The sequence below is a fragment of the Cynocephalus volans genome, chromosome 6 (assembly GCF_027409185.1).
Source record: "Cynocephalus volans isolate mCynVol1 chromosome 6, mCynVol1.pri, whole genome shotgun sequence".
In the NCBI taxonomy this organism is placed as follows: domain Eukaryota; kingdom Metazoa; phylum Chordata; class Mammalia; order Dermoptera; family Cynocephalidae; genus Cynocephalus; species Cynocephalus volans.
The window spans coordinates 97,621,167-97,648,241 of NC_084465.1; the positions used below are offsets into that span (position 1 = coordinate 97,621,167).

Below are 27,075 nucleotides of genomic sequence, written 5' to 3' on the forward strand. Positions count from 1 at the left end.
GGGAGCACGGCCGGCCGCTTTTCCGGACCGGAACTTCCGCCTTCTGCGTGACGCCGGGGCGGGCGCCTTATGGGGGAGGACCTGTGGGCGGGACAGAGCTCGGAGGACAGTATTAAAGGCCGGACGCTTCCGGTGCAGGGGAGCTGTGGTGGGGCTTGCTGGGATCATGGCGGAGGACCAGTGTGAGGTGCTGCCGCCGGCACCGGGTGGCCTTGGGGCGGGGCTCGGGGGCGGCCTGTGCCGCCGCTGCGGCGCGGGGCTCGGCGCCCTGGCCCAGCGCCCCGGCGGCGTGTCCAAGTGGGTCCGGCTCAACGTCGGCGGCACCTACTTCCTCACCACCCGGCAGACGCTGTGCCGGGACCCGAAATCCTTCCTGTACCGCTTGTGCCAGGCCGACCCCGATCTGGACTCGGACAAGGTGAGGGCCGCGCTGGCCAGCCGGGAGGGTCCGGGCCGCCCTGGTCCGCGGGCCGCCGCACACCCCTGCTCCGCGCGGAGGAGACCTCGGCGGGAGCGAGCGACTCGCCCCGGGCTCCGAGCCCCGCGTTCCCTCGTCGCCAGCTTGACCCCAGCTCCCCCCGACTCCCCATCCGGGGCCGAGGAAGGAGAGGATGGCGCCCTGGCACCCACCGCCGTCGAGGATCCCCAGGCGCTTCACCTTAGGGCGTCTCTCTCTCTTGCCCTCTCTGCTCTTCGGTGGAGGAGGAATATCCCAGACTCCGGACTTTGCTGTGGATCTACTTTTTTTTCCTTCCCTAGATCGTTTTGCCCATGGTGTATGAACACCTCTCTCCGTCCCAGTGTACTTGCTTGCTCTGGAGACCTTGCGTTCGTCTCATCTTTTCACGTTCCAGACGTTTGAATTAACGGCATGTGGGTTGACACGGGTGGCCTTCCTTTCCCAGTGACTTGCATTTAGAGAGCTGCGCTCCATCCTTCTTATCCACAGCACGCATCCAGTCAGCAGCCCGTAGAAGGTGCCGTCCATAGTATGATTTGTCAAAGGGAATATTGCTAAGGGGTGGCTTAGGGGTGTCAGGGAGGGGGCAGGTAGGGAATCCTTTTAAATCTGCTAATTAGCTTAGTTTTCTTGCTGCCCTCGCAAAAGGAGAGGAATTTCCAAGTTAGTTTTTAGCTTGTCTTTGATCAAATTAAATGCTCATACTGTTGTGGAGATGGTAATAGAAGCTATCTTGATTATTACCTTTATTTTACAAGAGGAAAAGTATTGTGACCGAGGAAGAGTATTTCAGGAGCTGTAGGGGATTGAAACTCAGACAGAGGTCTGTTTGAAAAAGAGTTGTTTATATTTATTCTAGACAGTTCACAAGCCTTGTACCAACTTTGCTGGGTCTTTCAGTGGAGGCTACATAGTCGCAGTTGGCTTTGTGCCTTGCCAGCTCGACATTTGTGGTGCATGAGGCTTCCCAGAAAGATCCGGATTCCAATTCAAGTTCGAGAAGCCTGACAGACCTTTCTCAGCGTGGCGTGACCTTATGATCAGGAAATGAGAACTCGTGAGTTACCACAGAACCACTCATCATGGGTAGGAATCAGGGTTTGAGATGCCACCGCTCCTGTCCTTTTCCCCACCCCCAACTGTTTCCATTGCTCATTTGGCCAAGCTCTCTACTCTTAGAGAATTGACCTCCCAGAAAATGACAGTCATCTCCAGGATAGAAACAGGCTTGTGCTAGCTGTGATTTTCCTTTTATACTGTGGGTGTGTGCTTTACTGTTTGGGTTGTCTTTTTAAACTGTAGGTCTTGGTGATAATTAAATTGCCGATCTACTCAAGCGTTCCTGTTCTGTATATTAAATCGGATTTTAAGTTGCTCTTGTCCACTGGGTTCTTTCGAGGCAGTGACTATCTGATCAGCACTGGAACCGTTGATTCAGAGCCAATTGACTTTAGCACAGCTGAGTTGATCCATCTCTTTATTTTACTGTCTCTTAAGACTACTTTGAAAATTATGCTTTACCATAATAGGAATCCTTGGAGGGGGTGATTAATCTATCAAAATATATCTATGTCATAGTTGTTTTTTCCCCCATCATTGTCCATTTAAACACACTTAGTTTCCAAATTGTAAAACTGAAGCTCAGAACATTAAGGTTAAACAGCAGATACAGTCTGTCTTGTGAAATAGTTGATAGTAAATAAGGATTAGTTTTAGTCACAGATAATTTGCCAGAAAGAATAATGCTAATTCACATTAGTCATGTTACTAAAGTCTTTTACTGCTAATGAGAAAATATATAAAATGCTCCGACTTCTGAGCTTTTTCCCTCTGTGATTCTGATGAAAGAATGTCCCAGGAGGTTCCTTCTTGATAATTAAGTCCTGAGTGAGGAATCTGAGGAGGAGGGTGGAGGGGAAGGGGTGTTAGGAGTGGGAAGCTATTAATTACGTGATGGAAGACAAACAGGATGTTGATTCACATGTGAAGATCTCTAAGACCTGACCTCGTAGTTAAGATTAGTGAGAGGATACCTGGTAGATATTCCTAGAGTTGAACTTAAGTGCAGTGTAAAATTTCCTGACCTGTGTTTTTTGAGCACCTAGGCTTGTAGAATGTGGTGCTCTGGATAGGACTTGGGTGGGAGATTTAAGGGAGAGGAGTTCCCAAGAGAAGGAAGACGCAGCACCTTGCAGGAGCCTGACAAGCTGGGAATGACCATGAGAGTGCAGACAGCATGCTCTAAAGTCAGGTTGTCTGGTGGGGTGCTCAGTCAGCATGGCCACGTGTGAGAGGCCAAGTTATCCTGGGGTTTTCTGGAGGATGCTTTTGAGAGAAGTTGACAGACAGGTTTTCAGGGAGGGTTGGGAACACCACACACATCCAGGGACTGCCTTGACTGCCTGCCCCAGTCCTCAGAGCCCAGTTTGGGACCCACCACCCACCATACCCAGTGCTCCCAAGCCCTTACCCTCTTGTCTCAGGGCCTACATGGAGCCCACTGCTGCCACGAAGTTCTCTTTGTAGACAGCCCCAGTGTGAATTCTCACTTTCTCTGGGGACTTCCTCCGGCGGGACAGTGACTGTGTTGTGCATTTCAGCATCTGCTCACCTGCTGCTCTGTGTCATTTTTCTCTTCCACATTGTCCTTAGGGGCAGGCCAGGTGCCATAGCTGCCTGTGGGAAGTGCTTTGGAAAGACTCAGCACTTGATTCGTTTTGGTTACGACTCTGTGTATTCCATGGTACCTGGTCCACAGGCATTGCCGAAAACAAAGTAGTTTGCTGTTTCTGGCTGAACCAGCCCTGCTTTAGTGTAGAGATACTTTAGGAGTTCAAGGGAAACAGCAAGTACTACTACGTTATGGTTGGAAACCTCTCAGATGGAGGAGGGTCTGAGGAGGATTCAGTCTCTGCAGCTGAACCAGGCCTGAAGAAACCTGCTGGTGCAAAAAACTTCTGCCTGTTGACCTGGGCCATGGTCCTGGCTTCAGGGTTGCAGATGTGGTGACATTGGATGGGTCTTTGAGGAGTGGGGCAGTCATGGTGCTTCTGACGACAGTGCACTTGGTATTGGCAAGACTTTTAAGGTTAGAAAGATTTGAAAGGAATATTATAGTCAGGGCTAAGTGATGGGGGTGTGGGCAGGAGTACCATCTCTGAAGCTGCTTGGCAAGAGAAGTGGGGATTACTTAGAGTGGAAATGGCAGATTATGCTCTGTGTAACTAACTTAGAAGCGAAAAACTAACTTGCCAGATTCCTACGAGTGTCCCTGTGCACTAGTGTAAGGCCAGGAGTGGGCGTCTGCGACTCTGATGTGTTTCATTTCACACTCGAATTGAAGATGTTGCTCTGAGCCTGTTCTTTGCTCTGACCATGAGTTGTGGCTTATTCAGGGCCTCAGGGGACAGTCTTGTGCTGGTTTCACCCCCCACTCCCCCAGCAGGAGGTTGTCTTTGGTGAATCTGTGGTCAGTTTTTTACAAGGCGCCTCATGTGAAGGCCCCTCAAGCATGAGCCAGGCTACAGGTCAGTGCCGTAGAGTCCTGAGAAAAGGCCATGCCTTTCGTGATGAAGGTGGGCCTCTGAAGAGAGCTTGTTTCAGGGCATCAGACACAGGCCTGTGTAGTCCTGGGATGTTCTCACTCTCAGTTGCCCTAGGGTGGCCGGGACGAAGTGTGTCAGCTGCACAGTGGCTCCTCTCCCTGCTGACTGCAGCACAGCTTTGGATGTGCTTGCCCAGCAGGGCAGCAGCTGATCCTGGCTCAGAGCAGGGGTCAGAAAGCTCTGGCCCACCTGCCAGTATTTGCAAGTAAAGTTTTACCGGGACACAGAGATGCCGGGTCACTCACGGGTTGTGTGGTTGCTTTCACTCCAAAAGGGCAGGGTTGAGGAGAGTGTAAAATACTCTCCATCTGGCTCTTCTCAGACAACGAATGCCAGCCTGGGTCAGTGTGGACAGCAGTGGCTGGGGTGGGGCACCCATTCTGGCCCAGCTTTTCCCAGCCCTTTCTTGCCTGGCAGGCATCCTGGTTGCTGGGAGCAGGGGCTGGTGGCTCCTTTTAGAGACCTGTCAGCAGTTTGGGATTTTTTTTTTTTTTTTTTTTTTTGTCGTTTTTTCGTGACCGGCACTCAGCCAGTGAGTGCACTGGTCATTCTTATATAGGATCCGAACCCGCGGCGGGAGCGTCGCCGCGCTCCCAGCGCAGCACTCTACCGAGTGCGCCACGGGCTCGGCCCCAGTTTGGGATTTTTAGTGGGCTTCTCCTCTGCATGCTCCAGGTCCGTCTTTGGAGTCTGGGAAAGGAACTGATTCTGCTTGGCACTGCTAGGGAAGGGTTTGTGTGGCCACTGCCTCTGCTTTGGTGCAGGCTGGCTTGCACTAACTAGCCCTTAACTGGGAAGCTTTCCCTGGTTTGCAGAGCACCCAGAAAATTCCAGTGATGGAATAGTTTTCCTTGGTGGCAGAGCCAGACTCCGTGCTCAGGGAGCCTGAGTTTAACTGTCTGTCCCTTAACCTGCTGTGTGACTTGGGGTGAGTTAATGCACCTCTCTGAGCTGTGGTTTCTTCCTCTGTAAAATGAAGGCAATGCTCCGTCATGGAGTAATTGGGACAGTTAAGGAAGATGGATGTGATGCCTCCCCACCCAGGTCCTGGTGTGAGTCATGGCAGTAAATAGAGACTGCCCTTAGTAGTCTTTATTTTATTTTTGTACTTCGTTGTTAGAAAAAATATGCCAAAAATGCTTTTACTCCTCCCTCAAAATTTATTTATTTACTTTGTTTTTTGGCAGCTGGCCGGTTCAGGGATCTGAACCCTTGACCTTGGTGTTGTCAGCACCCTGCTCTAACCAACTGAGGTAACTGGCCAGCCCTTCAGAACTCATTTATTAGTGTCTGCCTCTTGTGTATCACCATAAATCTCACAGTACCTGGGGTGCTCAGGTGTGTGGCCAGAGCCAGCCACCTTCAGTCTCCCTTGCCTCCCCTGCCACCACTTCACACACTGGAGGACAGGCCCTCGGAGAGTGAGTCCCCAGTGCCACACCGGAGCCTGTGCATGGGGGAGGGCAGAGCTTCCTGGGCAGCCACTGAGTTTTTCTGCAAGAAACTTGATGCCTTCAAGCCTCAAGAAACTTGATGCCTTCAAGCCTGGAAAATACAGCTGCATAGTTCCAGTATGAGGTGCCAGTGTATGCCGGGATGGCTTTATGGCATCCTGGAAGGCACCCGAGTGCAGGTTGCACACTGGTGGCCCTCCTCGCCATCGTCCTTGTCAGGCGGGGTCTGGCTTCCTTGGCAGCTGGGCTTCCCCCATCTTTGGCCTGGTGTTCAAGTCAGGTTTGGGTGGAATATTCTGCTGATAGGCTGTAGTGGTTTTGTGAAATGGGTGAGTGAGAGGCAGGCGATCCTCATTGAGGAGGAGGAGGCAGGTAGGTGAGGGGGCAGAGAAGCCCTGGGCCTGCCCTTCAGCCCCAGCAGCGAGTGGGGAAGGGAGAACTCTGTGCTCAATCTGCCCACAGGGCTGTGTGAGGGGAGAGCACAGGCCACCTTGGAGCCAAAAGGGCAGTGGCTGTGCGGAGAGCTGGTGCGGTGCTTGAGCACTTCATGGGCTAGGTGTGAGCCCCTGGCTGGGGTGTCCTGGCTGCATAGTGTCCTTGGATGCTGTCCTGCCTGCCAGCATGGAGGGCTCTTAGAGACTCTGGAGCCTGGGAGGCCTCACTCCCAGCTTGCAGGGCCACTGGGTGGGGCTGTTTGCAGCCACAGAGCCTGGGTTGTCTTGCATGGTGCTCCCGTCCCTGTGATCAGGTTTCCCACCTGTTTTCATCTCTGGTTGTTTTTCTGATGCCAGCAGTTTTGTGTTAAGCACACACCAGCCCGACGAGGAATGTGATACCTGTTGGGGGTTTGTTTGTAGGTTTTCTGTAGCTAGAGTGTCCCTAGGGAGGACATACCTGAGAAATCCAGAGGGTGGACATCCCCTGCCTCGTGACATAGATGTTTATAGCAGCTGCAGCCTGCACAGGTGGCCTGGGGAGGCGGTGCACAGCACGTGCCCACGACTGACCTCTCAGCTGGCTTTTGTCTGTGGCACAGTTGGTGAAGTCTCTGCTCCTAAGAAGGCTCCTGTTCCTGCTGAACAAAACAGACCATTCTCACACAGGTCTCAGACTCCTGAGCTTGGTTGGACCCACCTTTGGTGAATGTGAAACATGTTTGTCCCGGGAGAAGCCTGGCAGCCTCACCTGTGGGGTCCACTTCACGAGTCCACTCGTGGTTGCTTCTGGCCTGGCTTCATCCAGGTCGCGTGTGAAGTGCTGACTTCCAGATTCTAGGTACTAAACAGCACTAGCTGGAACCATGGTGCTGTCTCGGGCTGGGGAGGCGTCCCAAGGGACAGGGCCCCGAGGCCTGCGGAGCTCCCTTCCAGGGGGTGCCGAGGGGGCGGATGACGGACCTCTGGTGCACGCTCCTGTCTCAGCGGGAGCCCTGGCTTCTGGCTTCAGCTCTGTGGGTGTGTGCAGTGAGCGCCAGCTTTCCCGGCATCTGCAGCACAGTTGTTGGGGGCCAAGAAGCTTGGAGAGGGGTGCGGGGGGAGGCACGGGAACCAGGTTCCTGAGGTCCCAGCCCTGCTCTGAGAATCTAGGGGCCTCGGATAAGCTCCCCTGGTCTTTGGGCCTCAGTTTCCTCACTTGTAGTTGGTGATGTCTAAGGCCTCCTTGGGGTCAAAGATACAACAAATCTGTATAAAACAAAGCAGAAGAGAGCAGGTGAAGGTTTTGTGGGTGAATTTGAAATAGAGTCATTTGAAATGGATAATTTCAGAGTAGAAACCAAGTATTTCTAATTAGGTTGATTACAGATGTTGGCACACAGAAAATTCTATGCTTTTGCACTTAGATTTCAATGGGAAAATTCGACAGAGAATTCGTCTCCCAGATTTGGCTCACGACACTCAACCTTCTTAATTTTAACTCTCTACCGTGGCCATGCCTCTCCTCTGAACACGGGGTTTCTGAACACCGGGGAGAGACTGAGGAGCCTGAGTGAGAGAGTCCAGGTTATTTTCAGTGTAGACGCTTGCATGAGAGCCTGGCATGCTGGACACGGGGTGTCTCCTGCCATTTCCAGGGTGCGTGGTTGTATGAAGGGGCGTGGCCCTGCGGCGATGGGCGTCCCCACATTGCCGGTTCTCTCCTGGGCGGCAGCATGGGGGTGGGGGGAGCTGGTGCCCAGAGTTGGACTGTTGATTAGCAGGGTGGCCCGGGCCCGCCACTGGACCTTTCCTGACCAAACATAGGCTCCAGATGCTCCACAGACTTGGGGAAGGAGTGAAAGGAAGGGGACTCTGAGCCCACCGCCACCTTGCCTTCAGGAGGCTCAGTTGGAGGTGTCCAGGCGGGTCAGTCTGGGGAGCCTCCCTCCATTTCGGGGTTGCTGGCCAGGCGTCTCCTGGGAGTGCTTGTGACATGGGCTCGGCCCTGCCTTTGGCCACGCACTGCTCTTGGGGAGATGACTGGGGTGCCACTCTGGCGTGGCTGGGGCACCATCTCTGCAGCCCAGAAACCACCGGTGTGGACTCATTTCCCCTGGCGGCTCAACCCTGCGGGTTGGGCCCACTTAGTGCCACTTGAGCACCAGCGACCCGCCCCACGAGTGTGTGGACTGATGGCTTGGGGGGTGAGGGATGGCCATCATCACATATTCAAGAGCTATGTCCAGCAATTCCCTTTTTTGTGCCTGAGAGGGGAGGTGTATATTTTTTAGCCAGCACTGCACAAGTAGGTCAGACACTGATTCAGTGAGAAGCGAGGAGGGTCAGTAGAGGGAATGGTTTGTTGAGACAGCAGTCTTAATTCTGGCTCTTTTGCAAAGAATCAAAACAAACCTTCCCCACTCTGTAAATGTAGCATGCGCTTGTTACATAAGTTGCATGGATAGGACAGAAAAGAGGAAGGAAGAAGAGGGGTCCTTGGGTCTCGCCAGCCAGCCCTGGCATTCGGGCTGTTTCCTGGCTGCCTTCGTTCAGAGGCTGTTTGGTTTTAGAGATGTGAACACATGGGGACATGTCTTGGGGTTTCCTTCCACGTGTCACAGGCTCTTGGTGTGGTGACCTGACGGCTGAGTGGCGGGCTGCAGGGCTGTCCCTCAATTGACCTGTCATTGTTGTAAATCTTCCCGAGGTGATCCTCTGCTGACTTTGCACTGTAAGCCTGAGACTGACATTTGGAATTTTGGATGTCTTTGTGTTTCTTGTTTTCCTGTATTCTGAGTATCTCTTTATTTCTGCATTAGGATGGAAAGCCCTGAGCTGCATCCCCAGCACTTGGACCTGTGGTGCTAGGGCCCCTCATGCCTGGTGGTGAGAATGGTACCTCCCATGCTGCCCTAACGAGCCAGCCTGCACCTCTGCCCAGACAGTGGCTTGGCTTCTTTGGGAAGCCTGCCTGATTGAGAGGAATCCACGAGAAGAACGGTCAAAGGCCCTGTGAAAACTGACATCACAGGAAACCGTTTTCAGATCTCCCACAAGGCCAATGCCCCTCAGCCTCCAGAGCCTTCACTCTGCTGGCATTCTGGGCTCTGGGTGGCCTTGGGGCAGGCCTGGATGTGGGCTCTGCAGCTTCACCCCAGGAGGGGGCTGGGCAAGGTGGCTGCAGGCTGAGGGTCCTGCCACTGCAGATCCTGGGGACGCCCCTGAGGTGTTGGGTCATGCTGCGTGGGAGGAGCGTAGTGACGAGGCTTGCCACCTGAAGCCCACACTCATGGATGCCAGCCTGGGCAATGGTGTGTCTGAAGCAGCCGGCAGGTTTGGGAATGCCCCACCAGGCTGGGCTGTGCCACGAGGACGGGTGGGTGCTGCCCCTGGCAGTGGGCATGTCCAGGATGGAGGCAGGGCCCAGGTGTGCATGTCTGCAGACATGCTCCTGCCAAGCTTTCTAAGTTGGCCTGTGTGGCTGAGTGCCCCAGGTGGCTAACCCTGAGACTTTGGAGAAGATGTTTTTATGGTAAGAGAAGAAAAGATTCAAGTATAAAATTTACATGGATTTTTAAGATAAACCACAAACTGTTGAGGGTCATTTGCAGTGTGTCCAAAGCCTGGCTCTTGGGGCACTGCTTCAACTGACCCTTCCCGGACAGAGACAGGCCCCACTCTCTTTGGCTCCACCTTATCTGGCTCTGTGGCCAGGGCATGTGGCTTCCTTTCCCTTGGAATTTATCGCATCCCTCAAGATGGAGACTTGATGAACAGGGTATGTTGGACTAGAGCACAGACCGCTGCAGCCAGAGGAGATCGAGGGTCATTATGGCTAAATATCTTATTTGACAGATGGGGAAACTGAGGCCCAAAGAGAAGGAGAGTGGCTAAGTGTGAGCCTGGACCCTGGGTGGTTGGACCTCCCCCAGCCTGGTGAGCATGGCTGCCCTGCCCGCTGCCACCCTGACCCCCACACTCTGGGCCTGTTCGCTACCTGTGCCAGCTGTGCCCGTGTGTGTTTGCGTGGGGGATTCTCCTTCAGCAGGCACTCCTCCAGAGCCTTTTTTCTCCCCTTTTCTGTGCTGACTTCAAGGCAGCTCCATCCTGCTGTTCTCATGTCTTCATAGGTGTGCCTTGGTTGACCTGGAGGTCCTAGTGCCAGGGCCCAAGCACTGTCTTGTCAGACTCTGTCAGCAGGTGCGTTCAGGGTTCCCTTTGCTGTTCTGCCCACCAGCCTTGGCTCCCAGTGAGGCTAGCAGCAAACGTCTTGGACTCTTTGGTGTTGTTCTTCTGGAAGTCTCCAACAAGCTGTTCCTGTAAAGGTGCCTCTTAGTTGGATGCCGGTGGGTATTCCTGTGGGCACCCAGCCTGCTCTTCCCGTGGTGGCTGGTGCCAGGCTCTCAGGCTGCTGGCTGTGGAGCACAGGGTATGCTCGAACCCGAGGCTGTGGCTGACTTTTGTTGGGAAGGCTCATCAGGGCTGGCCCTCCATGGGGACGGAGCATGAAGCTGGGCAGAGCCCGGCACACTGTGGATAGAGGTCACGCTGCTGAGGTCTCACTGCAGACCCCCTGAGGAGGGACCATCACCCTTGCTGGTGACCTCGGCCTTGGACAGCCCCACATCCAACGTTTGGGTGTGTCCTGCCCCTGACCCCGGCCAGGTGTGGTCTAGCTGAGAAGCCAGATGAGGGCGGGGGTTCTTTCAAAGCATCCGCTGTCAAAGCTGCCTGCAAGGGGATGTTTAAGGAAAAAGGCAGCCCTGCTCAGCGGCAGGGGCTGACCAAACCCACGCAGGCCCTGAAACATGCGATGCCCTAGCCCTGCCCTTCTCCGAGGTTTTGAGGCCGAGCCCCAATGTCAGCTCGCCTGGTACCCTGTCTGGATCCTCAGGCTAGCCACATTCTTTCTAGCCTGTGCTGCTGCCCCTTCTCTGGCCCGCCAGGGTGCCCCAGCACTGTGGTTTCCATCAGCTGTGGCTCACTGGCCCTGCCCTCTCCTGTCCCCTCGTCCTTCCAGGCTTTGGAGGCCAGGGCCACCTTTGTGTCTCTTGTGCTGCTCAGCATACCAGCAGTGCTCAATAAACAACTTCTCCTCTTCTCCTGGGTCCAAGTGCCCAGTGGGATGGCAGCAGGACCTGGCGTATTGGCAGGCATGGGACATGGCCCAGGACCCTCCCCTGTGTGTGTAGCTGTTCATGAGATGAATGAGATGCTCTCATTCCCATGTTACTCATGAAGAAACTGAGGCTCAGGGTGGCCTGGATTTGCACTCACTGTGGCCTGGCCTGAAGGGCTCGGCCAACTGGGAAAAGGAAGGCTCCCGGGGGTGTCCCAGGCTGAGATGAACCCCATCCGCATCTGATCTTAACTCCTTGACCATCTACCAGCAGTCTGTCGAGTAGCAGTGGGCCATGCGGAAGCTTGGGGACATGTAGATGTCCCGCGGCTGACACTTTTCTGATATAGCATGGGGAGGAGGTGTGTGGTGGTACTGGTCGTTTCTTTCCAGACTTCAGCCCCTTTAAAGGAAATGGGGGGTTTGGAGGTTGGGAGAAAAGGCTGGGGACCAGGCCTGAAGGCAGAGTGTGTGGGCCTGTGGGATGGGAAGCCTGGCCTGAGGCAGTCTCTGCTGATGCTTCCTTGCTGGCTGGTTGCGGGGGGAGGGGTGATGAGGATGAGGTCAGGAGGTCTGTGTGGGGTTGGGACACTGCCCTGGGGTGCAGCATGGTGGGGAGTGCACAGGGAGCGGGAAGGGGGCGATGGGCAAGCAAGGCTCCTGGCTCCAGGTCCCCATGTCCAGAGCCTGATTGATTTTATCTCAGCCACCGGGCTTAGTTGTGTCCTTTGATCTAAGAAAAGCAGATCTTTATATCTGCCTGGTGGACTTTGGAGAGAAAGAAACCCTTGAAACTAGCAGGTTTTATGGCCCAAATTGGAGAATTTGATGTCTGTGAATGGAAAATAGGGTCTTAACACGGCCTGTTGCCTCCTGGCTCTGGTGCCTGAGGGCACACGTAGCCACGAGGCTTGGGCTTTCTCCCCTGCAAAGATGCTGTTGCTGTCCTCCTGGGCCTGGCTTAGCAGCTGCTCCCATTGGAGCATGGCATTCGCTGAGGCCTGAACTGCCAAGGGCCTCCTCTGAGCCTTGGAATCCATTTTCTGGTCAGGAAGGTTGCATCCACTCTCCACTTGAGTTATGGAGTCCCTTTCTCTCCCAAGCACTTGGCCATGGCCTGGCTGGTGGGAAAGCCTGGGAGGCAGCCTCGGTTCCTGCTGCCCTCACTGGGCCGTCCATGCTGATACCAAGTCCCACCTGGGGGAGGCAGGCTTGCAGGAGGGGCCGAATTCTCAGGATGGGTGTCTGGTGTGGAGAGAGGAGCTGTCCCCAGCCCCACATCAGCATGTCAGCGGGACAGCCATGTGGGAAGGCCTGAGGTCCTGCAGCCAATGGGCTATGTCGGACTCAGCAGTCCCCAAGTCAGATGTGTAGCAGTATATGGGCTTGGGTCTGGGGTAAGGGTCGGGGAAGGTGACAGAAACTCACTGCTTCTTTCCTTTCTCCCATGTGGTTGTCCTTAAAACATCTGAGCACATTGTAGTCAAGTTGACCGCTGTTGGTGGTCCCAGCTGCCACAGACCCACAGTGCCACCCCGCTGCGGGGCCACACCACTCCCCACTGTCTCTCATGCCTTGGGAGGGAGTGTCTGCCTCCACTGAGGTGGCTGCTATGGGCGGTCAGGGGGCGTCCGCTTCCAGTTGGGGAGGACCTCCTTCTGAATGGTCTGTTGCATAAATAGCCAAGCTTAAGGTGGGAGTTGCAACCACCAGGAAAGCCCTGGAGCCACTGCTCAGCAGAAATGTGGTTCCTGCGGGTCACTGTTGGCTGTGCCTCTGGCCCAGGCATCCCTCGTTGCTAACCAGGCTGTTGACGGTGGTTTTGGAGTTCCGCAGCCATCCTTCACCAGCCAGAGATGCCTTAGCCACTCTTGGCAGTCAAGCAGCCCCAGGGTCATCCCTGACCCATAGTCCAGGACATCTGCCCGGGGAGGCCCATGTCCTGAGTGTCCTTCAGAAGCCAAGCCACCGGGAGGAGAATCTGTGTTTGGTCATTCTGTGTGTTTCCTCAGGAATTTCTGGAGCTGGGAGGAAAAAGGCCTACACATAACCACTGCAGAATAAATGGATGTCCCATCCAGATACAAGATAGAACTTGTCTTAGACCTGAGATGGTGACAAGTCAGGTTTAGTGGCTGCAAGTGGCAGCACCACTCAAGAATTCCCTGAGGTGCCATAAGCATGGATCTAGTTTGGGGTTAAAGAGATGGGTATGACCCGTGTGCCTCTAAAGCTCTTTGGTGTGTCCTGGCCTTGGGTAGCCACAGAATGGGCAGTTTCTTATCGGGACTTATGGTGCTTTGTCCCTTGCAGGATGAGATGGGTGCCTATCTCATCGACAGAGACCCCACCTACTTTGGACCCGTGCTGAACTACCTGAGACACGGGAAGCTGGTTATTAACAAAGACCTGGCGGAAGAAGGTGAGTTGTCCTTTCTGCACAGATATTTCAGCTTTGGGGGCGGAGGCCCATGCAGAATCTGGTTGTTCCATTTAAGATGCAGACCTGTCGGGCCTGAGACCCCTGCTGTGTAGCAAGCCCTGTGCTGGTGGGCAGGCTGAGGCTGCTGCTGGACACACAATGGGCCTGTCAGAGAGGATGGAGGGCTGCTCATTGGCTGGCTGGGAAGGGCAGAAGCCTGTATCTGCACTCCCTGGACGTGGCTGCTTCCCAGGCTCCCTCTTCCAAGTGTCCAGTGTTGATTCCAGTGTGGGCGGGGGCTCCTCCCTCTGGAGACCACCCACTCCCACAGTTGCACTGGTTGATGTGGCCCAAGGCCTATGTGTGCCGGACGTGCCTGCCAAGTCCTGGTGGCATGCCTCAGAACCTGGCCCACCCTGCTCTGCCCTCCTCTGAGGACAGCTCAAGAGGTGGAGACCTCTGTGCCACCACCTGAGTTGTGTCTGCTACTGCTGGTCACCAGGCTACATTCTGACAGGTCGTGGAGCACAGAAATGGATGGCTCTGACAGCTGTGTTCTGGTACAGCCCTGGCTCGGAGAAGCCCAGGGTCTATTTCATGAGGGTCCCGGGAGGCTCCAGTGCCACCCACCTGCTCTCAGACTTGGCTGCCTCCCTGGCCCTGATGCTTTCCTGTCACCACTGGTATGGGCTGAGCAGTGTCTCTGTGAGCTCCCACTGCACCTCTGCCTTCCTCTTCCTGAGTTCATGCAGGCCCCAGTTCCCGATGCTGTGGGGACACCTCGTCTGGAGCAGTCAGCTCTTCACACTCACTCTTGTTGCCTGAGGGTGGCCTTCCTCTGTCAGCTGGTGGAGATGCACCATCCTAGGCTACACATCATCTCACAGCTGGGTCCAAATGTGCTCTGCTTAGAAATGGGGGCTTGACACACACCAGGCATCAGCTGGAGCACAACAGCCCCATAGCCACTGCCTTTGGTGCTGAAGCTTTTGCTGCTACAGTGCGGCTAAGCAGTGGGGGCCTGTTCTCTGTCCTCTGCAGGTGGCTGTGTTGTGCCGGCCTGTCACATCCTCCACGCGGCTTCCCTTTGGGGCTGGGGCTGAAGAGATTAAGAATACCCAGGAGAAGGCCCGTGGAATCTGTTCTTAAGAATTTCTGGGAGGTGTCAAGTTCCTAAATATGGTGCTTTACAGATGGCTGTCTTTGGAAAGAGTCTTGGAGCTGGGAGTCATCCTCCCAGTTAGCCACATGCTTCATTTGAATAGGGGAAGCTGAAGTTCTGAGCCACTCAGACATGTGCCCAAGGCCACCTGTGGTCCACCATGTGCAGATTCCCATCTCAGGACATTGAAGGAAATGCCAGTCACAGTCCCCAGTGTGCTGGGGACTCGGAATGGCTGAGTGTGGGTTGCCTGTAGGGATCCTGCAGGAGGGTGCTTAGTCGACACCACTGTCCCTCATTTTCAGCCCTCTGTCCCTATGGCCCCAGGAGCAGCATCTGCAGGAAGTCGGTCTGTGTGTTAGGACGGGGCTGTGGAGTTTCTGCTGGGCTAGGCACATGGGCCCACCTCAGGCAGGAGCTGGGGGCAGGTGCCAACATTTATTCTTTGGTCTGGTCTGGGGAAAGTTAACGGTTATTCTTTTCTATTCCAGGAGTGTTGGAGGAAGCAGAATTTTACAATATCACCTCACTAATAAAACTTGTAAAGGACAAAATTAGAGAACGAGACAGCAAAACATCACAGGTGAGACCAGTGACTACCATGCGGGAGCTCCTGGGGCCTGGAGGGTGGGGTGGCTCATGCAGCACCCCTCCCGTGAGATCCATCCAGCTCCCTGGGCCTCCCTGGCAGCAGGAAGAGACGGACAGCTGTGTGGGAGGACCAGGGTGAGGTAGGGCAGAGGCTCCGAGGGCGGGGGAGCCACAGATGCAAAGGGCCTGTGGCCAGTGTGGCTGGAGGAGAGCAGGGAGACATGGACTGGCCCTGCGGGTCTGTGTGGGCATGTGAGGATACGGCTTTTACTGGGAAGAGCAGGTGGGGTCGTGCTGTCCATGCCTGGTGCCTGGATGCAGGTCCTCCCTGAGGGCCTGCTGCACGTGGCAGGAGCATGCATGGCCCCTCTGCCACCTGTCAGGCTGCATTGTGTGAGAGGGGCCGTGTCCGGCAGCTCCATGGAGGGTGGCCCGGCGGGTCTGGGGCATTAGCTGTTGTCAGCGTGCCAACTCTGCACTTGAGAGCGGCTGGGCCCTTGCCCAGCTAGTGGAGCTCCTTTGGGAGGATGCCACGAAGCAGACGCCACAGTACTCTGGCTGCTGTTATCTGAAGAGTCTTGGTGTACTTAAAACTCTCTTGCTGCCCCTACCGCCTAATGGGCTTTCCTGCTGTGCACCTCCCAGACCCCTGTAAAAGGGCTCACTAATGTCCTGCACTCAGAGCAGCTGGTCAGCAGCCAGGCTTGGGAGGGGCAGGTAGCACCACCTGCCCAGCCCTTTCCCTCCTGCGGGAGCCCACTCGGCTTCATGAACCTCCTTGCCTCGGTGCCCCACTGCAGGCTGGAGGTGGGAGAGGCCCCCCTCACAGGGTCTGGCTCACGGTCACACACCAGCATCAGTCACTGGCTCGTGGCAGAAGAACTGAGGAGCTTGGCAGAGACAGGGTGTGGCTTTGCCAATGTGCATCATTGGCATGCGTCTCCTTCTTCACGTGGGGACCCGGGACTCGAGGTCTCTGCCCTCACTCTATTCTTCATCCATGCCCACGGCCTCTTTGTGTCTCGTGTGGCCGCAGTAGTTGCTCCAAGAGTGGGGACTTTGTCAGGTCAGTCATCCACGTGTCCCCACAACGAGAACCCACCAGGAACACAGTGCAGTGAGTACATGGGGAGCTCAGGAGATAGGCTGCATTTTAGGAAGGAGTTCAGCCAGGGAAGGCCCCTGTCTGAGCTGTGGTGCATCTCTCTGAGTTCTTTCTAGTGGCAGGGTGTGGGGTTTGTTTGGCACTACTTCCAGGCCCTACCCAGGAGGTCCTATCTATTCATGTCTAGCACAGGTAGGTGTTCTAAGGATTTCAGGAACATGACTCATTGTATTTTGAAATTTAGAAATGGAAATATTTTTGGAGGCGGATGAGGAAGCAGAAAACAGCAGCTGTTGCAGGCTGTGTTTAGCTTTGTGGATGTGCTCAGGGTTGCTTTGGGCATTGTGACCTGGCTGAGCCATGAGGAGTGAACATCAGCCTGGCCTGGCCCCCACGTGGGCAGGGCTGCTTGGCTGGGTACGCAGGGAGTGGGTGTGGGGTGTGCATGGTGTCCCTCACCTGTGCCTTCGTACCTGCAGGTGCCCATGAAACATGTGTACCGTGTGCTACAGTGTCAGGAGGAGGAGCTCACACAGATGGTGTCCACCATGTCTGACGGCTGGAAGTTCGAGCAGGTGAGGGGCCCCCTGGCTGGGCTGTGTCTGCCTGGGCTGCAGCTGGGTTTCTAGTTACAAAGGTCGGGTCTCGGGGCTGCTGCCTGTGACTGGGGAAGGCACCCGCCTCCTTATGGCTGCTGGAGGTGGTGCTGGCTGTGGAAGCGCCTACCCCAGATCCCTCCCACGCCCTCCCAGTCCTGCTCTGCAGTCTTCTTACCCAGCCTGCTCTTGTGGGCTGAGTGTCCTCTCGCTGCTGCCAGCCAGACTGTGGAGGCGCGGCTGGCTTCAGGTCTCTCCTCCCCCTGGTTTGCGTCAGGCTGGGTTGCACAGGGCCCCTGACAGCGTTTCTGTGCAGAGTGTTCCTTTCTCCTGTAGTAGCTTGTGCTGTGGTGCTTGGGGGCGTTGTCCAGGGACCTCAGGATGTGTCAAGGCTGGTCTCTGATTGTGTGGGCCCCTGCCCATGACCTCATTGTCGCTGAGCCTGCTCATAGGTGGACACTGAGTCGGGTGTTGACCCTGCCTGGCTCTCTCCATCCTGAGTGTTTCCTCTGTCATGTGCTTCTGTCATGGCCTAGGTTCCCTCCTGATCACGGCCACCCTTTCCTTTGGGTCTTTTGAAATAAGGCATTGTGTGAAGAGTGCTTGGAGTCCCCCTTCAAATGCCACTGGAGGCTGTGAACTGGGCATCCTTGTTTGGAGTTAAGCACCTGTGGTGCCCCCGCCTCCACCTGGGTGTCCTCCTTCGTGACCAGCTTCAGGACTCTGTCCTTAGCTCTCAGGTGGTTCCCAAATCTGTTGCGAAGCGCAGGGACCTTCTGCCTTCTCGATTCTGATCTGCTCTGCACACGTTGACCCTCGGGGACCTCTTCTGCTCCCTGTTCATGCTGGTGAGGCCCCGTGAGCCAGAGTCATGTTGGGTCAATAAGGAGTGCTCTGCTTCTCAGATCAGGAGCTGGAACTGCTGGGTTACCAAGCTGCTGGGAGGTGGGGCCTGGCCTAGGGGCTGTGAGGTCCCCTTAGTTGATTTCTTCTTTGTGGACTCAAGCTTTGGGGACCTGTTAAGTGGCCGGATGGAGCTCAGGGTCACCCAGCAGTCAGTGACGAGGCCAGGGTGGGTTGTGAACAGGGTCCGGAAGTGGCTTGCATGCCTTGTGAGAACACGGAGCCTGGCAGACGTGGCTATGGTGCTCCCACCGGCGGGGGCACCCCACTGCACGGTCCAGCACTGCGGTCGCCTCCTGGCTGGCCCACTGCTGTCCCGGAGCTGCTCCCTGTGGGCTGCTCTCCCCACCCGTCTCCTGCATGTGCAGATTTAGACACAGGGAGGCCAAAGAGCAAGTGGCCTTTCAGCTGTTTTTTTGGTATCAATAATGATGCCATTAATGTCCCAATTTAGTAGTTTCCTTTTGATTGATTTTTGCATTTAAAAAGCACAAAAGCACATGACCCTGCGCCAGACCCCTGGTTGTGGCAGCTGCTCTGCCCTGGGACTTGCATCGCACACCTGGTGACCTAGAAGGACGCAGGTGTGTTGGAGTGGCCTGAGGGTGGCCCACTCAGTCCCAGTCAGACGACAAGGCTGAGACATGGGAACCACAGCTTCCCCAGCATCCGTCTCTCAGATTCAGGCAGTGTGGCCTGGGCTCTTCCCTCCAGGCGGCCTTCCTCCCCTGCCACTACCCCAGGTCCCACTGCGGGTGGTCAGCCCCCTGAGGTGCTGCTTCTCTGGGCAGTCAGCCTTCGCTGTCATCTAGTACCTGCCCTGGCAGCTCTGAGTAGCCCCTCCCCTCCCCCTCCCCCCACCCCCTGTGTCCCTGTCCTTAGGGAGGTGTCAGCATCCCCTATTGGCCCAGCTGGAAACACAGAACAGCTCTGCCCCACAGAGAAAGAGACTGTCCTGGCACATCTGTGATGATGTGTGCTGCAGGTGTGTGTGCCATGCTGTGAGGGCTTTTGGGAATTTGCTCATTAGAGTCTCATGGATGACATCTGCCCCTGTCCCCAAGTGCTGGCAGCTTAGCCATGGGTTCCCTCCGGTGGCAGCGTGTCACCAGGCTGTGTCTTCCTTGCAGTTGGTTGGCATTGGCTCTTCCTACAACTACGGAAATGAGGACCAGGCTGAGTTCCTGTGCGTGGTCTCCAAGGAGCTGCACAACACCCCGTACGGCACGCCCAGCGAGCCCAGCGAGAAGGCCAAGGTGAGCAGTGCCAGCCCCGTGCACAGGCTGCTCACAGACACGCCGCCCACAGGCTGGGTTTGGAAGCTTTTTCTCCTCAGAGCTCTGTATTTCTGCCATTCTCATTAAGCTCCTGGCCATCCCCATGTGATTCCTGACTCTCAGAGGCAGTCTCCTGCAACAAGGGATGTGGGACATGGAATGGTGGTCTCTGAACACAGGCCTCCCCATGGGGTGGCCATGCAGTTTCCTGGAAGTATCCTCTGGTCTTGCTGGCAGGGGCTGTGCTTTTAAGGAACGCCTCTGTGGGCTGTTTTCTCAGGGGACCAGGGATCCTCTGTTGCCAGGGGACAACCTCAGTGTGTGGGTGAGGATCTGGGACACCGAGCAGCCCATGAGGCCTGGTTCTTGGTGGTGAGTGTGGGATAGCCAGTCCTGGCTCACTCCTGAGCCTGGGGGAGCTTCTTGGGATTGGCAGCCATCTTGGCCACATCCAGCTTGGTCTTGGGAGTTAGCTGTTAGTTTGTGAAGGGAGAGCGTCCTGTAGACTCTGTGGTTTTTAGACCCTGGTCTTGGCCCAGCATCTCGGCAGCCTGTGTGAACGGGTCCAATCCTTGCTGGCATCAGGCTCTTCTGGCTCCTGAGGCAGATGGGGCAGCCAGGGGTGAAAGCCAAGGACTGCCTGCCTCGTCTGCTCTCGGCGGCCCTGCCCCCAGGTGACTGATGCTGGTGGCACTTCCTCTGGGCATGTTCTTACAGTCTGTCCTCGCAGAGACCAGTATTGGCCTGGGCTGGCTCCATCTGGCAGGTCTCCCAGACTTTAGAGCCAGGCAGTGGCTGGAGAGCCCCCCAGCCAGCTCTGAAGGGGCTCACGGGACCCACAGGGGTCTCAGCAGAGCCAGGAGGTGAGGGCAGGGCACTGTAGGCAGCCAGCTTGGGCGACAGGTCCTAGGCCAGCAGGTGACCTCAGTCAAGGCTGAGGGCATTGCCAGAGAGTATTTTGGGTGGGTGCAGGGAAAGGCCAGTACTGGAAGGGTTTTAACTGGTGGTTAAACCTGGGCTCCTGGGGTGACCTCGGGCTCTTGACTGTAGCCTCTGGTTGGCAGCCACCTGCCCAGGACCATCCCTGGAGCCTTTCCCGGGTCTTCCTTTGGAGTGGTGGGCTTGGAGCAGCCCACAGAGTCACTATGCATGTCTCGGGTCTCAGGGTGGCGCTCCCGCCACCTGTGGAATAATGGTGCCCGGGCCCTGACATGTGCTCTTGCTGCGTGTTGGGAGGCTGGGCTCTGTGCACGGCTGCCGCCTTGAGGCACAGGACGGTGCGGGGTTGGTGGGGAAGCCGGGGACCCCATGCCAGGCCCAGGGATGTGCTTCCCTTTGAGTCTGGGGTCTAGAAGGCGACCCCTGCCTCTCCGAGAGCCCTGAGCCTGGTTACGAGGAGTCACCTCTTCCTCCCTGGGCCACTGCAGGGCTCTTTTGTACAGTGTGTTATTTTTAGAAGCTTTTTATTTCTGCACTTAAACACTTTTTGTAACCAAGCCCACAGGGCCCTCTCCCCCAGGGGGCTTTTCGGCTGCAGAAAGGACACGTTCTGTGCTGTGAAGAGGCTCCAAACGTGACCCCAGATCCCTCTGCTGTTGAAATCATGGCCCTATTTCTCTCCCCAAAATGCCTGCTCTGAAATGGGGTGGCTGCCCAGCGGCACGTGCATCGTGGGGCTGGGTATGGAGGGCAGTGGTTTGGGGACACCCTGTGTGCAGCCTGGTTGGAGCCAGGCTGCAAATTCTGAGGGCCACGGGTGTCCTTAGAGCTGTGCCCGCCAACCCTGCAGCACCGGTCGCCACCTGGCACTGCTGGGCAGCCTGTGCCTGTTTCGAGTGGCATGTGGTGGGAGCGAGGGATGTGAAAGCCCCCGAGGCGGTGGCCGGTGTGAGGTGTTGGGACAACCATGAGTGAGAGGGATGGCCCACCTCCACGTCTAATTGCCAGCATGGGCTTCCCAAGCCACCATCTGGCTGAGAGGGCTTGAGAAGTCACTGGAAGGACATACAGATGTGCCAAGAGCATTTAGACTCGGGGCACCGTTTATCACGGAGGAATTCAGATGAGGTTCATGTCAGTCATGGCAGGAGATGTGTGGCGTAGAGGCCAGGCACGTCACCCTTGCCATTGACATGTGACATGCATGGACCCTCGCCCACCAGGGCAGCTTCCGGCCTCTGCCAGGGTGTTCCTGGGGCTCCATCACGTGGCATGGCTGGTGGCAGGTTGATGGATCAGCTGCCCCTGCTGGGCTCAGGCTCAGCCCCTCTAACCGAGGCCCCAAGCCCAGCACACAGCAGAGGGGCCTGTCCAGTGGGACGCAGGCCCCAGGCAGACAGAGGACCTCCTGTCAGGCAGGACGGTCGTAGGGCCTGGAGGTCACCTCCCAGGAGCCAGGCTGAAGGCTTTTTGGGCAGGGCTCAGCTGCTCGCTTCACAGCCTGAGCGTGTGTCTGCAGAGGAGCCTGGATGCCATGTGTCCCACATGCTAGTGGGTCCAGGGCCCCAGCCTTGAGGGGTGGCAGCCTCATGGGGGCTTCCCTCCGTCTGTTCCCGGCTCGCATGTCCTGACGGCCATGTCTTCTTCTCTCTTGGCCGCCTGCCACAGAGTGACGATGAGGAGGTGAGTCCCCCTGGGGACGACTCAGATTGAGTGTGATGTCACGGTGAGCTCTGCAACCTCAAGTCTCCTTGACCCTGTGACCCTCCCCATGCTCTATCCTGAGCCTGTAGTTGATGAGACCCCCATGCTCGACGCCGCCTGTGTAGATCCTCAGTAGAGCTGCCTGAGGGGGTGGGGGCTGTTGTGGGACGCTGTCACCGCTCTGTCGTAGTGTTCCCTCCACAGATGCCTGTGGGCAGGAGGGTTGGGCGTTTGTGGGGATGACCTTTGTGTCAGGACACGGGAGCACCCTGGGGGCTGGCAGTGAGTACTTACTCCAGCCCACCAGCTCCCGATTGGTTGACCTCCCTGCCTGTCACAGGCCATGGGCTCAGGACCCTGATCCCAGACACCAAGGCCCGGGGCATCCCTGCCCTGCCCAAGCCTCTCAGCCCGGTGCTGCTATCGTGTCTGCCCCAGGGCAGGGATGACATCTGGACCCTCCTTCCCTCCGCCCTGCCCCAGCTCCCCCTCCAGTCCCTGCCCTGCAATGTGTTCTGTCTGTGTATCATGGGCCGGGCCAGCACTAGAACCTGGCCGCGTCGGCACGTTAGCAGGGATTGGTGGTCCGCTCCCTCGCTGGCACAGGGGGACGGAGGCCTGGAGCGGGTGGGCAGGCCCAGGCCACCCCAGGTGTACATGCATTACCCACTGGGCACAGTGCATGAGGGAACTTGGGAAGCACTGGCCGCCAAGCACCCCAACGGCTGAATGTCCCACGGTGCATGGTTAGGGCCGGGGTTGCAGACTGTGGCCTGGGCGCCGGCTGCCCATTTGAGTGCAGGCACGGCTAAGCCAGGCTTTCCCTTTTCAGTGGCTGTGTTTAGGTGATTGTACACATCCTCATCCTCAGTTCTGCCTCATGATCCAGATGCTGGCCTAGACCTGTGCAGTCCATCTGTCCTTTACATTTTTCTAGTAGCCATGTTAAAAACGTCAAAAAATGTCAAGTTTATGCTAGTCATATTAACCCAGCACATGTACATATTATCATTTCATCGTAGATCCTGAGATACTTTGTCTTTCCCTTTTCCACTCTGAGTCTCAGATCAGGTGGGTGGTTTGTGTTCTGGCCATGTGGGTTAGGACACTCCTGTCGTAGGGCCTCAGAAGCCACGTGGGCAGCAGGCTCCCAACTGTGACAGACACTGGGTCGGGGCTTTGCCCACTGAGCACAGAGGAGCCACACCTGCCACCAGGAGGTGCCAGGGTGTGGAGGCGGGGCCAGTGTCCCAGAGGGAGGAGGGGCTTCTGTCGCATGGGCCTCCCTGCTCCCTTCCTCCCCAGTTACTTCCTGTGTGTATGCTATCGAGAACATGCTTTGCTGGCCCAGGGGGTCTGGGCTGTTTGTGAGAGCAGTCCTGGAGTGGCCCTGGCTCTGGGCATCACCAGGTGATGACAGGTCAGCCGCTCACCTGCCCCTAGGGGTGCTGCTCCTGGGGCGCAGCCTTGCTGGTCCCTGGCTGGTCTCTGTGGTTGGTTTTGGGCTCCCTGTGGAAGGTGGCCCTGGGCAGGAGTGTACCTGGAGGACGTGGGTCTCACTCCAGCCCTGCCCAGGGCAGATGGTGCCTCCCTGCCTCGGGAGAGAATGCTGGCATTGTGACGGTCACAGGTCCTCAAGGGGTCTTCTCATGAGGAGGGAGGTGTTGAGCTCCTGGCCCCTCTGGGATGTCACATCGCTCTCGTCATTTCCATGGCTTAGTTTTGCCAACGCAGGCACTCCATCTGCGGGGCCCCAGCTCTGCACAGGGCTGGTGGGGGATGGGGGCTGTGCCTATCAGTGGGGGTGGCGCAGTAACCCTGGGTCACCTCCACATGTCCTTGCGAGCCTGGAAGTCACACTGAACTTGAGGAGCTTGCCTTTGTCGGTCCTAAGGAGGGTTGTGCAGCTCCCCCAGCATAGCGGAAGGTGTTCCGCAGATGCCCTGGACAGTGAGTGAGTGGGTGCCACAGGCAGCGCGTGACCCCAGGGCCCCTCGGTGGGGAGCAGCCCAGGGATGGGGATCGGCAGGAGTGAATGAAGACAGGCCTCTGGGAGGCTGGCTCTTTCCACTGCCAGTGGGCTCTCAGCAGCCTTGTCTCGGGCCAGGATTCCTGGTGTCCTGTCCTCTGACCTGCTGCCTCGGCAGCCCACATACAACACAGGGAAATAGTCGCACGGAATTGACTTCCAGTGACATTTGCCAGCTCCGAAGCTCCCTGCCTGGGGATGAGGCGTAGCCCCTCCACTGGTCCCTCAGGGGCCCCAGCCCATGGGGTGGAGATGGGGGATGCAGGAAGTTCCAGTTTGCTGGGGAGGGAGGCGGGAGGTGGCACAAGGGGCAGGGGCCCTATAGAGCTGGCTGGTCCAGGAGGGGAGGACATCCCCGCAGTGTGGTGAGGGGAGGGTATTCTGAGGTCACTCTGGTGTTTCATAGGGTCCCATCTGGCTGCAGTGAGGAGGGGGCCTCACCCTGGAGGTGGGCCCTGCCCGGCAGAGGTGCAGGCCAGCTGGGGGTGGTTGAGACGGAGTGAGGAGTTTTCCTAGGAGGGCCCAGGCACCTGGGTTGTATGACTGGGCACACGGTGTGGGGGTGTGTTCCACACTGGGGCAGAGGAAAGGAGAGGGACAGGTTGGGGCAGGGGCTGCTGAGAGACCCTGGGGCCCCGGTCTGCAATGGGCTGAGAGACTCAGCAGTCAGCACCTGTCGGGTGGGGAGTGAAATCCTCAGGTGGGCTCTGCCACCCTCGGGACAGGCTGAGGCAGAAGATCCTGAGGGGGGAGTCAAAGTGGGGGCCATTGTTTGTGCTTTCCTGGTAGGAGAGAGTGGGGACTGGGTGTGGGGGGTCCCTGGAGCCTTACCAAGGAGCCGGCCCCCCTTGAGGGCCACGTGGTATGTCTCAGAGGAGGCCCAGGGCCATGCAGGGCAGACAGGTCTGCTGCGGGATGGGCGGGGGGAGGTGTGGGGACTGGGTCATTTGGCATCAGGTTGGAGTGGACAGTGTGAGGGGCCTGGAGCTCCCCTGCTGCCAGCTGGGCCTGGGCCTCACAGCCTGTTCTGGGAGGCTGGCCCTCGGTGCCGGGTCCTCGGCTCCCTGAGCCAGGCCGTCTGTTCCAGCCCTGGGTCTGTGCTGTCCTGGACATCTGCTCCCCCCGTCCAGGGCCTGAGTCTTCATTCTCTACATTTGGTGTTTTTCAGATTTTGCAAGAACGAGGTTCAAGGATGTGAGGGACACAGTACTGACAGCTGAAGAAATGATTTACTTTGTCCCGAGATGCAACAAACCGTTCAGGAAGCTTGGCCATGAGAAGAAACCTGCTTTTGATAATTTTCCTAGAGATCTGGGTGTGAATCCTTTTTTGCCTCTGAGGTGGGTGGTGAGAGACGGGCCCAGCTGTCTGAGGCTGGGCATCCCTGTGGGGGAGGTGTCATGGCCCAGGGGCTCTGTCTCTGGGGGCCTCGCTCTGATTTTTCCAAGTGCCACCCACATGGGCCTGTGGCAGGATGCTCCCGATCAGCCTGTTTGATCACTGAAGATCATTTAAGGACAGTGTTCTTGGTGCTACATAAACTGTCTGTAAGAGCAGCCTGGGCCTCTGCAGTAGGAAGTGACAGCAGCCGCGTCGATGTCCAGCACATGGTGGCCTCGGGGTCTGGGTGCCACTGGCCATCCAGGGGGCTCTAGGCCCTAGTCCCTGAGTTAGGGGTCTGCTCTGTCTCCGGGTGTGATCAGTTGGTGGTTCCTTCGACCCTGCACAGGCTCCTGACCGGTGGCCTCTGCATCCCCACTAATTCTGGGGCTGCCTCCCCAAGGTGGGCCTCACAGGCCTGGAACAGTCGTCTTCTCAATTTGTATTTTCCGGGTGAGAGAACTTTGTATCCCTTTTTTCAAATGTGGATAGACTCCCCAGTGTTTATACTCTTTAGAAATGCCTAAAAGTGTCGCTACGTTTTCGGTTGATCTGTTAAGTCATTTAGCGTGAGGTGGAAGTTTTGCTCATCTGTCCCACCCACAGGCTCGTGAGGGAGCTGGCACCTGCTGGTGCCTTTGTCGCGTGGGGGCTGGTGGTCGGGGCTGGAGGCCTGGCTGCCCGGCTGCTGGCGCTGAAGCTCTGGGTTCCAGCAAAAACTGGGGTGTTTACAGCACATCACAGATGTTTCTTCCCTGTGGCTGTCATTTGCTCTGTGGAACTACACAGTCTCCTCTCCCGTGGTCCTAGGGTGTGTGAGACCCTGCGCGGTCCGCCAGGCTCTCCCCTTGACCTGACGTCAGCGCAGCCAGGATTCCCTTAGAAACTGCCACCCGTGTGCTTTGAGACCAGACCTGCCCAGCTGGTCTTCGGCTCATCAGCATCCAGGGACCTGGCATGAGGGAGCAAGGGCTCCTAAGGGCAGCTGTGCAGACCGGCCCCGGGGCTGCCAGTGCGTGGGTCAGAGGCGCTGGCGCTGTCTAGTTCAAATGCTTCCAGAGACTTCTCGCCCATGCCCTCTCCCTCTTCTCCTTTGCCAGTAACCTGATTAAGCAAGTTCTCCAGCATCTAGGACTTACCTCCTCCTTTTTGTAAGGTCTCTTGTGTATTGTTAAATGTTTGGCTTAAACAGTTTATGAAAACTTTCTTTAGGGCAGACTTAGCTGCTAGCTGGCTCTGTCCTCCCCAGTGGAGCTCAGGAGGAAGCGCGGTGTGCTCTGGGCTGCTGGCCGCTTAGCGTTGTTTGATTCATGACCTTGACATAATAGTTAGGCTTGTGGTTTTTTTTAATTTAAAGATATTAAGACTTAATTCACTAAAGTTTATTCTAAGGGGATATTTATACTTTTATACTTTTTTAGGTATCCGTATTTTATCAGCTTACAGTTTAATGCCTAAGTTTCCCCTGAAGATAGCAAATAAAATTGTGTATTTATGAATGAGCATATCGGTTGTTAGTGTCTTAAAATACTTGGAAAGGCCGCTGCTGCAGAAACACTGCCTGGCTCAGGCCAGGCGCTGTCCCCTCCCGGACACCTGGCTCTGCTGGCTGCTGGGGCTTGTGCAGGGCTCTTGGCATGGTCAGTGGCTGGAGTGTGCCCATACAGTGGGGGAAGGGGGTCTGGCTCAGGCCAGGCCCATCTCCCACCCTGGCCTGTCTGGGACACCTTGCCTACCTCTTGCTGTCATCACACTGCCCACCCCAGGTGGATAGGAGGCCGCATGCAAGTGACATTTTTTCAGAGTCCTGATACCTCATTGAGTTAGTGTCCACCTCTGGTGTCTCTTACCTTGGCCAGAAGCACCAGTGGTGACGGAGCAGGAGCTAGGAGATGTGCCCCCCTACCCCCCCA

General features: G+C 56.5%; 1 protein-coding gene across 1 annotated transcript; it reads left to right on the top strand.

Moving 5' to 3' along the window:
* Positions 1-166: 166 nt before the first annotated feature.
* Positions 167-26,642, top strand: KCTD5 (potassium channel tetramerization domain containing 5). The gene is made up of 6 exons (XM_063099404.1): positions 167-418; positions 13,368-13,476; positions 15,130-15,221; positions 16,814-16,909; positions 18,964-19,089; positions 24,951-26,642. The coding sequence occupies exons 1-6, from the start codon at positions 167-169 to the stop codon at positions 24,978-24,980; spliced, it is 705 nt and encodes a 234-aa protein (XP_062955474.1). The 3' UTR covers positions 24,981-26,642.
* Positions 26,643-27,075: the final 433 nt, after the last annotated feature.

Coding starts and splice junctions, on each gene's coding strand:
- KCTD5 (XM_063099404.1), top strand. CDS start 167: ATGGCGGAGGACCAGTGTGAGGTGCTGCCGCCGGCACCGGGTGGCCTT. Junction 13,477..15,129: donor CAAAGACCTGGCGGAAGAAG/GTGAGTTGTCCT, acceptor TTTCTATTCCAG/GAGTGTTGGAGGAAGCAGAA. Junction 19,090..24,950: donor AGCCCAGCGAGAAGGCCAAG/GTGAGCAGTGCC, acceptor GGTGTTTTTCAG/ATTTTGCAAGAACGAGGTTC.